This window comes from Pelobates fuscus, chromosome 5, assembly GCF_036172605.1.
Source record: "Pelobates fuscus isolate aPelFus1 chromosome 5, aPelFus1.pri, whole genome shotgun sequence".
Classification (NCBI taxonomy): domain Eukaryota; kingdom Metazoa; phylum Chordata; class Amphibia; order Anura; family Pelobatidae; genus Pelobates; species Pelobates fuscus.
Window position 1 is genome coordinate 313386938 of NC_086321.1, and position 14518 is coordinate 313401455.

General features: G+C 39.3%; 1 protein-coding gene across 1 annotated transcript; it reads right to left on the reverse strand.

Moving 5' to 3' along the window:
- Positions 1-8236: 8236 nt before the first annotated feature.
- RPS15 (ribosomal protein S15) lies at positions 8237-11355 on the reverse strand. The gene is made up of 4 exons (XM_063457358.1): positions 11265-11355; positions 10630-10715; positions 9525-9759; positions 8237-8397 (listed from the first exon to the last, which is right to left on the reverse strand). Exons 1-4 carry the CDS (start codon positions 11265-11267, stop codon positions 8284-8286), a joined length of 438 nt encoding a protein of 145 aa, XP_063313428.1. The 5' UTR covers positions 11268-11355; the 3' UTR covers positions 8237-8283.
- Between the last annotated feature and the right edge of the window lie 3163 nt (positions 11356-14518).

The window sequence follows — 14518 nt, forward strand, 5'->3', positions numbered from 1 at the left end:
TTCTTTTAACATGTCACAATGGTGGGTCCTGTAATTATATTATAGCACAAATCGGCAGAACGAGTTATACAATGTATTGAGTTTATTAATGTGGGATTGCGGGGCAGATGCATATACTACATCCCCATAATCAATGATTGGCATCAGCATTTGCTGTACAATCTTTTCCTTTACTGTAGGGCTTAGGCAGCATTTGTTTCTGTACAGGGCACCTAGTTTTGGATAAAGTTTAGATGCAAGTTTTTCTATGTGGAGTCCAAAAGATAGATTGGGGTCTAACAACATACCCAAGTATTTGAAAGAGTGGACTGCGGTCAGTGTGCCATTTGAAGAGGGGAGGGAATTATATGTTTGTACTGGGAGTGTTTAACTATTTATTTGTTCCTGATTGGTTATATGATTTATGTCTTGTGGGTTGTCCCCTTGCACGGGGACTTGCATAAAAGCCGGTGTGGCATCATTAAAAGTTAGTTCTGTTGTACCCTTCTTCTAGACTTCGGCTGATGTTTGGGTATCTGTCTACTTTGCTAAGGGAATTTACTTGGGAAGCTGTTTATTCGTATGGAGCTCGCTTATTTTATTTGCCGAACGGAGAGTTATAGTCACTAACACTCTGGCCGTTGGGGAGGAAACTACCGAATGGGTATTGGATATACCAGGTTTCCTTACAGCTTGGTAAAGACATCTCGAAAGGCACTAACAGAGATACATTACTGGAGATTTTAAAAGGATTTAAAATTCACTTCAGATTTCATCACAGAAGCATTGGTAGTCCTTACCAAGCTTATATCCAAAGATATGGGCCATTCAGTTTCTATATATATATATATATATATATATATAAAAAAAAAATTCTTTTTATTTCGGCAAATTTGACCCGTTTTCAGCCGAAACGGGATAGGTCCATTTTCGGCCGAAAATTTTCGTGTATCCCTAATTTACTCTTCTGTTTTTCTTGCCCCAAAGCCATAAGAGAAATGGAGAATGAATTTGGGTCTGAAATAGGTATACTCGCCATTAAAGAAAAAATTTAAAGATGGAGAGTCTTTAGACTATGATTGCTCAAATATATATCCTATAGAATGGCTAACCACTATAGAACTTCAAAACGCATGCTATCACATCCCTGTAGCACAGAAAGTATCTAAGGTTCAAGATTTTTGACAGTCATTTCCAATTCCTAGGTATGCCATTTGGTCTAAGCTTCACAGCAAGTACAATCACAAAGATCCTGATCAGCCTAAATGCTCTCCTATGGGAACAAGGAATCAGAATATTCCATTATCTGGAATATACTGATTGTGAACAATTTAAAAGGAAGACTGATAAGAGATACAGAGACAGTCAGTCATTCAGGACTTACAAGATTTAGGCTGTATTATAAACTTCAACAAATATCCACCTCAACTTTAGTGAGGGGGGCACACTGGAACCTGAGAATAACACAGAAAAATTTCTTAGAGCAGTTCAATCAAGAATGGAAACAAAATATCTGGTCTGGATCACAGAAGAAGTAAGAATGTCTCTTCAGTAGTGGATGAACGTAGAAAATATCAGGAGAGGCTTCCCGCTAGGGGACCCAGAGTCGGAATTAGTGACCACAGATGCCAGCGGATAAGGTTGGGGAGCTCAATACATCTTCCAGAAATGAACAATGTTACCGACACTATGTACATCCAGGAGAATGGAAGTGAATTTGGATACGTTCAAGCAGACATGCGATCTTTGGGGAACACCAGATATAGATTTGATGGTGAACTACAGAAACAAACAAGTTCCCCTTTTCTCTATTCCATAAGATTTGACCCAAGAGCAAAGGTCAAGATGCCCTAACACAGAGATGGAAATGTTGGCTGGGATATGTATTCCCTCTCCTTCCATTTATCCAGATAACTTTTAAAAAATATAGAGGTGATAGCAATTATAACTCATTTGGCCAAGGAGGCATTGGTTTCCACTGCTGTCAAGTCTGTCACAAGGAGTTTCTTGGTAACTGCCAATCAAGAGAAACCTATTATCACAGGGCCAGTTCTCCACAAAGATCCTGCAAGACTCTATTTAAAGGCCTAGAGATTTATAAGAACTTTCTGAAAACTAGAGGCATATCCGATTACGTAGTGGAGAATATTCTCAAAGCTAGCAGTCACACTATGCCAAAAGTATACAATAGAATCTCGAAAACTTATGTTGATCTTGGAAAAGTTTCTGAAACTCTTAATCTTCCTTATTTGTTGGAAGTTTTACACAATGGTGTGAATGAAGTTTTGAGCCTTAGTTCTCTTAAAGGATCACTATAGGGTCAGGAACACAAACATGTATTCCTGACCCTATAGTGTTAAAACCACCATCTAGCCACCCTGGTCCTCTCATGCCTCCCTAAATATAGTAAATCTTACTTGTATTAAGCCTGAAGCTGCTGGCTGTGTCATTGTTTCCTTTTGACCTGCCCACTGAGTACTGACATCAACAGAAGTGGTAGCCTGATCCAGTCACAATGCTTCCCCATAGTATTGGCTCAGACCGACAAAGAGGTGGAGCCAGCCTGATTCAAACACAGCCATGGGCAATCAGCATCTCCTCATAGAGATGAATTGAATCAATGAATCTCTATGAGGAAAGTTCAGTGCCTGCATGTAGAAGGAGGAGATACTGAATGTTTGGATGCATTTTAGGCAGCAATGACCCAGGAAGGATTTCTAACAGCCATCTAAGGAGTGGCCAGTGAAGTTATCACTAGGATGTTATGTAAACACTGCATTTTTGCTGTAGTTGTTCTGGTGACTATAGTGTCCCTTTAACCCCTTAAGGACACATGACATGTGTGACATGTCATGATTCCCTTTTATTCCAGAAGTTTGGTCCTTAAGGGGTTAAAGTACAATTTTCCTACGAATAAACGTTTTAACAAAGGAGCAATGAGAATTAGATCTTTTAAAAACGTCATCCCAACACGGGACTTGCCTACAGTTTTGCATAGTCTAACAGGCACACCCATTGAGTCTATGGATTCTTCATCTTTAGGTGTCTTAACACTGAAATGTGTTTTCCTTGTTGCCATCGCCTCAGCCAGAAGACCTTCAGAATTACAAGCTCTTTCATCCTTTTACTCAATTTGTACGAGATATGGCGGTTTCCACAGTTGGTTCCGATATTAAAAAGTTTCCTTTCCTAATTTCACATGAACCTGATTATCCTACCTTCTTTCTTGGAAAACCCTTCTTCTGACGAAGAATCCCTTTGACATACTTTGGATGGGGGTTAGGTCTTTACGCATTTACCTTGATCGTACTAAAGAATTTATTAAGTCAGACTCTTATTTTTGGTTACCATAAATGTATATCTGCCTCTGTTTCTACTATCAGGAGATGGATTACTTCTGTGATTCAGGGTCACTAACAAACCAGTGCCGGAAGGTGTTAAAGCTCTCTCGATGACCATGGGCTGTCTCAGCCTCTTTGGCTGATAATTCTACAGAAGAAGTTTGTAGGGCTGTAGCCTGGTCATCTTTCAACACTAATGTGAGGCACTATCACCTAGACCCGGCTTCCCCAAACTCCGGCCCTCCAGATGTTGCTGAACAACAACTCCCATGATTCTATGAATGAAATAGATAGGCAGAGAATAGTGGGGGTTGTAGTTCAGCAACATTCGGAGGACTGGAGGTTGGTGAAGCCTGGCCGAGACATTTCAGGCTCCTGTGCCTCCTCATTTGTGCGAAATGCCCTACTTCAACTGTTTGATGAAATTTTGTTTAACATTGATATGGTGGAATTGTTTTTTTGTATCACCCACCCTGTACTTTTGCTTGGGAAATCCCACAGGTGATGCTGACATGGATTGGCCAGGAAAACAGAAAATTGTTACAATACTTACTGTAATTTTCTTTTCGTGGTCAAAATCCATGTCAGGATCAATGAACCCTCCCTTTTTTTCTGGACTGACTCGAGACTTATTATTCTGGGGAGGTGGATTCCTTATATACCATCATTTGAAATTTAGATTCATGTCCTATCAGCTGAGAGGGAGGAGCTAACACAGGTGATGCGGACATGGATATTGGCCAGGAAAAGAAAATTACAGTAAGTATTAAAACAATTTTCTGTTATATTTACCATTGGTACAAGGGCGAGTTGCACCCCCAGCACATAACGTAGGACGCCCAGAACTCTGTTCTGAGTTTCCCACACCTTTCTCCACCCACACCTGCATTACAGCATGCACTCTGTCCTAAAGAAACAGTCCAATCAAATGCTTCTAAACGAGAATGTGCCACAAAAGAGCAAAGATGACATTTGGCATTGGTGTGAAATCTTTTGCAAGTACATAATTATAAGTGGGGACATAATGCCCACAGGGTCATTTTAGTCAGAGGAGGGGGTAGTTTTATTTTTAAATGTTAAAAAAAAAAAATAAAGTTAGTGTAACCCTTCAAACACACATTCACACACTCCAGCTTATCAAACCAGATGCACAATCTATATACACCTGGTGATCCAACTCTTTTCAGCCTCACTGTGGCTGGACCCACCTCCATAGCAAAGATCAATTTTGATGATCTCAGCCAAATCAATGCCTAAACTTAGGAAGTCATTGTGATGCTATTGCGTATGCATAGCAAACTCACGGTGCGCACAATCAAAAGCTCTACGCAGAACATAGGAAGCACCTCTAGTGGCCGTCTGTTTGACTGCTCCTAGAGGTGTTACAAGGCGGCAATGTAAACAATGCTTTTTTTTTAGAAAAAAGGCAATTTTGACATTGAAAGGCCTGCAGAAAAAGGGTAGACACCAGAACCACTACATTAACTTGTAGTGGTTCTGATGACTAATGTCCCTGGGGATAGATACTCCAGGTAACATAACAGGCTTAGACATGGAGCAGAAATGCAGGTGCAGTGATTCAACTATTTGTTGGCAATTTAACCCACTCCTGTAAGATGGCACCTGGGATTCCCTCGTGCCATAACTACACTGTAATTAAGTGGTTATGGTGTACAAAATAGTCCTTGGTTCTAAAGATCGATAGAAACAAGTTCTGAAGATAAAGATTTACAGTATCTTTGGCTTTTTGTGGTGGATAATATTCTTTAACCCCTTAAGGACCGGCCTGTTTTTGCGATGTTGTACGTTAAGGACCAGAGCAGTTTTAACACTTTTGTGGTGTTTGTGTTTAGCTGTAATTTTCTGCTCTCTCATTTACAGTTCCCATACAAGTTATATATTGTTTTTTTTCAGGACAAGAAGGGCATTCTTTACATACCATTATTTGTATTATGATATATTTGTATTTAAAATAAAAAAAAAAATGGTGAAAAATTGGAGAGAAAAAAAAATTTTGGGGGACTTTTACTTGAAAAATCTTTTGCTTATCTACAAAAGCTAATGAACAAAACTGCTAAATAGATTAAAAATTTTGTCCAGAGTTTAAAAACACCCAGTGTTTACATGCTTTTTTTTTGCAAGTTATAGGCCTATAAATACAAGTAGGAAATTGCTGTTTCAATATATATATTTTAAATGTATCAATAGTGACATTGTAACACCGTTATCGTCATGAATCCCCGAAACACACCTAACATGTACATATTTTTCTAAAGTAGACAACCCAGGGTACTCAAAATGGGGTATGGCCAGTCTTTTTTAGTAGCCACCTATTCAAACACTGGCTACTAAAAAAGGCTGAACATACCCCATTTTCAATACCTTGGGTTGTCTTCTTTTGCAAATGGTATGCCATCATGGGGCTAATTCTCATTCCTTGGCTACCATACGCTCTCAAAGGCAACCTAACCAATCTGACAAATTTCAATAAAAAAAAAAGTCAAATCAAGCCTTCTATTTGACCCTGTAACTTTCAGAAACACTATAAAACCTCTACATGTGTGGTACTGTTATACTCAAGAGACTTCGCCGAACACAAATATTAGTGTATCAGAACAGTAAAATGTATCACAGCAATATCATCAGTGAAAGTGCTGTTTGTGTGTGAAAAATGCAAAAAAATTCACTTTCACTGACAATATCATCGCTGTGATATGTTTTACTGTTTTGAAACACTAATATTTGTGTTCAGCGAAGTCTCCCGAGTAAAACAGTACCCCCCATGTACAGGTTTTAGGGTGTCATAGAAAGTTACAGGGTTAAAAACAGTGCTAGCAAATTAAATTATCTGGAATTTCGGCCTGGGTTGGCAGGCAGGTCCCTCAAATTGCAATCATTAAAATTACTTAATTAGGTAAAAATATTACATAAATACGCACATAGAATTTTAATATATATACATATTTATATATTTGAAGTCTACGTGTATATTTATGAAATTATTTATGTAATTATGTATATGGACATATGTATATTTCATATTATTTTTATTTATACATAGATATATATATCATTACATTCTAAGTGTATTTTGATATATATATATCAATATCAAAATACTGTTAGAATAAAATTGTATATAATTTTTTTAATTATTAAAAATAATTTTACTCCTCTATCAGACCTAACATTCGTATATTAGTCACATATGCTTAACAGAGTGTAATAGTAAAGCTTCAGTGACGATCTAATGCAATATCCGACCTAGCCTACTTATACGGTAGATTTATTACTGCCGAGGAAGCTGCTTAAACGACAGAACCGACCTAATTTGTATGTATTGTGAAACCACTGTAAACGCTGCAGCTGCGGTAATGTCATAACTAACCAAACCTACCTGCTAATTTGACCCACAGTTACTAGCTAAACTTAATTACCTGTATGTATGGGGACACTTCTTGTGTCATTGTTAGACTAGACTATACAGCACCCAAACCTAACCATAACCAAACGTAACTATTAAGTTGTTCTTAATGCCTTACAGCACATTTAATGTCTCATTGTAAATACGCTTGTTTTACCTTCTAAAAAAAAAAAAGTGCAGCTCATCTTGAACTAATATGTTAGCACACTGTTCTTTCCATTGTAACCCCTGTTATATGTCATGGCAAATTATTGTACTTAACACTGCACGCCTAAAATAAAGAATTTAAAAAAAAAATAAATAAATAAATAATAATTTTACTTTGTTATTTATTTTTATTATTTGTAATATATATATATATACACACACACACACATATATATATATATACACACACACACACCATATATAGTAATTATATATATTGTGTATATATATTCGTGTGTAATTTAAATATAAGTATTTTTATATTAATATACGTATATATATAAATATAAAAACACACTTAGTATGACATATGATACATATACTATATCTAGATATAATACATCTATATCTATATACACACACACACACAATTTTTTTACACTGATTGCTTTATTTTGTAACTATTTTTTATTTTCCATTTGCAGGGAGACTGCCTGTCAGCACAGACAGCCCCCCTGCAGGCAGACACATGGACACCTATTGCGGTCATGTGATCGAGTGATCACGTGGCCGTGGGGTCTTGATCTGCCGAGGGGAGACTGCCCAGGCACACCCCCTGGACCGCCGCCGGGGGACCAACGGCGATCAGGTAAGTAGCCCGAGACCGTTATGACGGTTCAGGACCGTCATCGGTCCCCAAGGTTTTTTTTCTGATGACGCCCTGGACTGTTATCGGTCCTTAAGGGGTTAAAGGACCACTATAGGCAGCCAGACCACTTCAGCTTAATTAAGTGGTCTGGGTGCCAGGTCCAGCTAGGTTTAACCCTGCCTGCTGTAAACATAGTTTCAGAGAAACTGCTATGTTGACCTATGGGTTAATCCAGCCTCTAGTGGCTGCCTCATTGACAGCCGCTAGAGGCACTTCCGCGCTTCTCACTATGAAAAATCACAGTGAGAAGATGCCGACGTCCATAGGAAAGCATTGAGAATGCTTTCCTATGGACTGGTTGAACGCGCGCGTGGCTGTTGCCACACATGCGCATTCAGCCAGGGACATCAGAAGAGGGAGGAGAGTCCCAGCACCGAGGCAGCCCTGCGCTGGAAAAGAGGTACGGGATTAACCCCTTCAGCGCAGGAGTGGGACCCTGAGGGTGGGGGCACCCTCAGGGCACTATAGTGCCAGGAAAAAGTTTGTTTTCCTGGCACTATAGTGGTCCTTTAACATAAAATACCATGCAAAAATACTACTAAAGGTGGGCAAATATTTTTATAACTAATCCAAGGATACATACAACTCTGTTTTATAGTGAAATGCAAAGAACCCACTCAGAACAATGCACATAAATCATAGGACAAAAATGGTTTGAAAACTTTATTTACACCATTTGCAGTTTACTTCAGTGGAATGAACCGAGAGGAGTGGGTGGCACCAATACCCGGTCTGCCGTGTTTCACAGGCTTGTAAGTGATGGAAAACTCTCCCAGGTAATGGCCAATCATCTCAGGCTAAAGAGAAGAAAGGGGTAAAAAAATAATTTAAAGAAAAAATTTTTAAAAAAATAAAATAAAAATAAGTTAGTTGCTGCAAACATATACAATAAGTTTTCCAAATCAACTTTGTCTCAGTTTTTCCATATAGATAATGGAAAATTCAGGGTCCGGGCTATAGGTTCCCCAAACTCAAAGTAAATTTGTGTCTGGCACAAAGAGCAGCAATGTATTCATTTATTTTAAATTCTTTATTTTTCTCATTCCACACATTACTTGTACAATAAAGGCATAAACCACTGGTCACATAGGAGATAAAAATTGTAAACATAGTATTGTTGACCATAGTCCGTGTATCTTACATTGGTAAAGACTCAGAGATGAGTAAACTTGTGAAAGAGCAGCAATTTTAAACCTTAGGTGAAAGGTTTTTTTTTGAGGGGTGGGGGGGGGGGGGGGGGGGGTTAAGAGAAGTGCCTAGTTTAAAGACATGTCTGAGACAGTACACAGAGAAAGCAAAGTTTAAGTATATTAAAGGAACACTAGTGTCTGGAATACAAAAATGTTCCCAGACCCCTTTAAAAAAGGTAGTTTGCGTACCCTTTTCCCAGTGCGCCACTGGTCTCGTCTAGGCTGGCCCTGTCTCGCTCTGCCTCCTTGGCTGGGATCAAATTTGACGATCTAGCCCAGGTCTAGGCAACCTACGGCACTCCAGATGTTTTGGACAACATGTCCCATGACGCTATGCCAGCATAATGACTTTAAGAACATCGTGTGCGATTTAGTCTACAACATCAGCAGTGCCGATGGTTGCCTACCCCTGATCTAGCCAATCCAATGCTTTCCCATAGCAAGACGCTGCAGACTCTGCAGCACTGACCCAGGAGGACGCATCTCTAATGGCCATCTGAGTGACTGCCACTAGATGTTGCTATACCTAGGCAGCAATGTAAACACTACCCATTTAGATGAAAACTGCAATAATTACACTTGCAGGGTTAAGGGTAGTGGGAGTTGGCACCAAGACCACTCCAATGGGCAGAAGTGGTCTGTGTGCCTGGAGTATCCCTTTAAGGGAGCAAGTCAGCTTAAAGACCCTCATCAAAAAATGTGCCACTAAGCTACTGAAGGGGTAAGATTCTCACCTTAATTTCCACCTGGTTAAAGGCTTTGCCATTGTACACCCCAACCATGCTGCCCACCATCTCTGGTAGAATAATCATGTCCCTCAAGTGGGTTTTGATGACCTCTGGTTTCTCCATAGGAGGAGCTTCTTTCTTTGCCTTTCGCAGGCGTTTTAGAAGAGAGTTCTGCTTGCGGCGGAGGCCTCTGTTTAGACGTCTGCGCTGGCGAGCACAGTAGAGCTGCATGATCTGCTCACTGAAAATAAGAAAAAGGCAGATAAACATTAACTGAATTTGTGACAGTGCCTTATCAACTACAATAAAGGCACTTTCAACTAGACATCTAAATAGCACTACTAGCTACATATATAGCTCCATATGATAAAAGTGCATAGCCCAAATTGTAAAAAAAAAACAAAAAAAACAAAAAACAGGAATTTAGATTACAGCTGTAAAAAGTACACGTTATTAGACAAAGTCATTATCTCTATATGAAAGCCCATACTAGAAGAATTTTACACAATATGCTACCCAAGTTTCTAGTAATTGTAGGAGTTAAATATTTTACTTAACAATTTGGTCTTATGTTTTACAGTCAAACCACCAGCAGGAAAACCAATGACTGCAAACAAACAAGTCAAATTCACAAGTTAAGAATAGTACCAATACTTAACCAATCCTTACGCAAATACATTTGTATGTAATTAAAACAACAAAAGAGAGAGAGAGAGAGAGAGAGAGAGAGAGAGAGAGAGAGAGAGAGAGAGAGAGAGAGAGAGAGAGAGAGAGAGAGAGAGAGAGAGAGAGAGAGAGAGAGAGAGAGAGAGAGAGAGAGAGAGAGTTCTGTTTTACCCAGTGGTACAATGGATCATTTACATTATCAATGTTTAAATAAAACTTTACTATTTTACCCTTATTTTGTTCTCAATTCACCGTTTAGTGAACAAACACTACATTACTAGAATTCCAAAAGCCACCAGACAATAACCCTATGTACCATATTGGCAGCTTGAGTGTATATGTATGACACATTTACCAATACATCCACTGGGTATCATGAGGCATGCACAGTTTGCATTAATTGTGAACAAGAAAACAAAGACAAAACATGATTTAAGACACTCACTAGGACATGTCCAGTAGCTGGTCAAGGTCTACCCCCCTGTAGGTGAATTTCCTGAAGGTCCTTTTCTTCTTCTGCTCGACGTCCGCCTGAAACGATAGTAAATAAGTCAGGACCATAGGCATAATATACTATTGTTCTTTATAAAGCGTTAACATATTCCGCAGCAATGTACAGAGAACCTGTGTTTCCAGATAATATGCTTTGGTTATACGCACGCCATCAAACTATAATGGCAGCTACACATTTCAACCACGATGGCCTTCACCATGAGAGCATCTGAACGACCCGGATTACAAACACCGAGGGCCCAGTGGCCTCTTCCATTGTAACGGTGTACCAACTCGGAACACTTCTAGAGCCTCTCATAACCGCACATATGGACACAAGCCTATACCAGCGCAGGCAACATGTTTAACATCCCAACTATAGGGGACGCAGCCAGAGGAGGCCAGGCCAACACACACACAACATTCGGGGATAAATTAAAATGTCAGTGTTGCTATCGGAACTTCTAATATCAGGTTCGGATTCTCCATGGTCTCGTACAGTAGATCCCATCAAAATCGGCTCGCCTGCGCGGCGCCTTAAAACGGATTGATACGGATTATAATCGAGGAGCAAAACTAAACACTCACCATCTTGCCAGATACTCTGAGGAAAAGAAAGATCTCGTTCTTCCGCCAGCAGTTATCGCGAGACTCAGAAATACATCCGGTGACCGCACAACGTCACATCCGTCGATAACATCACGTTGCTTTGGAAACGGAAAAGTTCTGCTTATTGTACCAGTAGTGGTAGTGGGCATATCAGTCAAATTTCAGGCGGTCCAAATATACTTTTTCACGCGATGTTCACAAGACTTGATTCATTTTTGGTGGTTTTAGTCAGATTTAGAAAAAAGCAGGAGCGTCCTCATGTGTATTATTGTACATAGCCAGCCTATCCTGCTGTGAGAAAGTGGATCCATGCATGTGTTCAAATAGTCCCAAATGAGGTTTGTCCCGTCAGGAAGCTTGGGTTTTGTAAGGATTCTTGTGAAGGGAAGTGCTGCTCTGAAGTAACTTGGATTTAACCCCTTAGGACGGAGTCAATAGTACACGTTCTGATTAACCCCTTCAGGACGGAGTCAATAGTGCACGTTCTGATCAAAACAAAACGTAAACAAAAACTGGAATTTGTGCTATGTGTCTGTTCACCCGTAGTTCCCCTCTTTCAAATTATATGCACCCAGTGGTGTATCCTGGTTTTGTGCTGCCCTAGGCAGGACAAAACTCAGGCGCCCCCCCCTCCCCCCCCACCCAACCTTTCCCCCGCCCCGCATTCTAAATACACACACACACATTCACTGACAGAAACGCATACACTAGCCAACAGAAACACACACACACTAACCGACACACTCACACTCAGTAACAGACAAACACACTCACTAACAGACACACACTAACAGACACACACTCACTCGCAGACACAAACTAGCAGACACACACACTCACTAACATACACACACACTCACAGGCAAACACACACTAACAGACACAGACACACACACTAACAGACACAGACACACACACTAACAGACACACACACACTAACAGACACACACACTAACAGACACAGACACACACACTAACAGACACACACACTAACAGACACACACACACACTAACAGACACAAACACTAACAGACACACACTCACCCACCCACATTAACACATTTTTTAAAAATTTATTTTTAACAAATTTTTTTAAAATTTATTTTTCACATTTTTTTTAAATTTATTTTTAACACATTTTTTTTTTAATTTTTTTAACACTTTTTTTTTACATTTATTTTTAACACATTTTTTTTAAATTTATTTTTAACACTTTTTTTTTTTTAATTTAATCCCCCCCCCGCCTCCTTACCTTTGGGAATGCTGGGGAGGGGGGGTGTCTCTTCCTCCCTGGTGGTCCAGTGGCTGCTGGGCGATCGGGCGGCACTGCCTGCCTGGCGGGCGGGCGGCCGGCCGGCGAGGGAGCACTTCCCCTGAGCTGTCTGCTCAGCTCCCTCGCCAGCAGCAGAGTGAGGCTGGGAGCCGGAATATGACGTCATATTCCGGCTCCGCCTCCCAGTCTCACTCTGCGGCTGGCGAGGTAGCTGAGCAGACAGCTCAGGGGAAGTGCTCCCTCGCCGGCCGGCCGCCCGCCCGCCCGCCAGGCAGTGCCGCCCGATCGCCCAGCAGCCCGCCGGCATGTCTGTTAGCCGCAAGGCTAACAAGACATTTGCCTTGGGCATTTGGGGGCGGCTTTTTTTGCCGCCCCCTGGAAAATGCCGCCCAAGGCAAATGCCTTGTTTGCCTCGCGGCTAATACACCCCTGTATGCACCCACACTTATTATATATCATTTTGTTCAGGAGAAACAGGGCTTTAATCTATCATTAACTATTCATATATGGAACATCATTTATTATGAATAAAAGTAAAAAAAAATGTGAGAAAATAAGATTTTTTTTTTAAATTAGCATTTCCGTCTGACATTTTAACTGTAAATGTCATAATACTGTTAGGTTTTACTGCAAAAAAATGCACATATTTGTAATCAGCGATGTCTCACGAGTACAACAGTACCCCCCATTAACAGGTTTTATGTTGTTTTGGAAAGTTACAGGGTCAAATATAGAACATTACATTTTCAAATTGAAATTTGCCAGATTGGTAATGTTACCTTTGAGACGGTGTGGTAGCCCAGGAATGAGAATTACCCCCATAATGGCATACCATTTGAAAAAGTAGACAAGCCAAGGTATTGAACGTGGGGTATGTTTAGTATTTTTTAGTAGCCACTTAGTCACAAACACTGGCCAAAGTTAGCGTTCATATTTGTTTTTGTGTGAAAAAAGCAAAAAACGAATATTTGGCCAGTGTTTGTGACTAAGTGGCTACTAAGAAAGACTGGACATACCCCACTTGCAATACCTCGGGTTGTCTACTTTTGCAAATGGTATGCCATCATGGGGGTAATTCTCATTCCTGGGCTGCCATACGCTCTCAAAGGCAACATAACCAATCTGGCAAATTTCAATGTGAAAAAAATGAAATGCAAGCCTTATATGTGACTCTCTAACGTTCCAAAACACCATAAAACCTGTACATGGGGGGTACTGTTATTCTCGGGAGACTTCACTAAACACAAATATTAGTGTTTTAAAACAGTAAAACATATTACAACAATAATATAGACCATAAAAGTGCAGTTCGCTTGTAAAAAATGCAAAAACCGTCACTTTTACTTAAAATATCATCGTTGTAATACAATTTACCAGTTTGAAACATGAATATTTGAGTTCAGCGAAGTCTCCCGAGTAAAACAGTACCCCCTATGTACAGGTTTTATGGTGTCTTGCAGAGTTACAGGGTCAAATATAGTGCTTGCGAATTAAATTCTCTGCACTTTCTCCCTGTGTTGTCATGCATGTCAATCAAATTTTAATTAATCAAATCACATAATTACGTTAAAAGATTATTTAAATATACATGTAGAATTTTAATATATATGCATTTATAGGTATTTAAATTCTACGTGTATACTAATGTAATCTTTTATGTAATTATATGTATTTATCTATATATATATATTTGCGGTTATTTGTATTTTATATATATATATAGATATATATAGAATGTCATTCTAAGTGTATTTTGTTACCGATATATATATATTAATAACAAAATACAGTTAGAATGAAATTACATATGCATATATAATTTATATTAAATTTTGTTTCAATATTTTATTTATTTATTTTATTATTTAATTTATTTATTATTTTAATTATACGTATTTATATATAATATATATATGTACATCTATTATATATATAATATATATACATATTATATATATGT

Excerpts from the sequence above, each read along its gene's own strand:
- RPS15 (XM_063457358.1), bottom strand. Across the intron at positions 9,760-10,629 it reads CAGCTACTGGACATGTCCTA|TGAGCAGATCATGCAGCTCT; the intron begins GTGAGTGTCTTA and ends TCTTATTTTCAG. Across the intron at positions 8,398-9,524 it reads TTAACCAGGTGGAAATTAAG|CCTGAGATGATTGGCCATTA; the intron begins GTGAGAATCTTA and ends TCTTCTCTTTAG.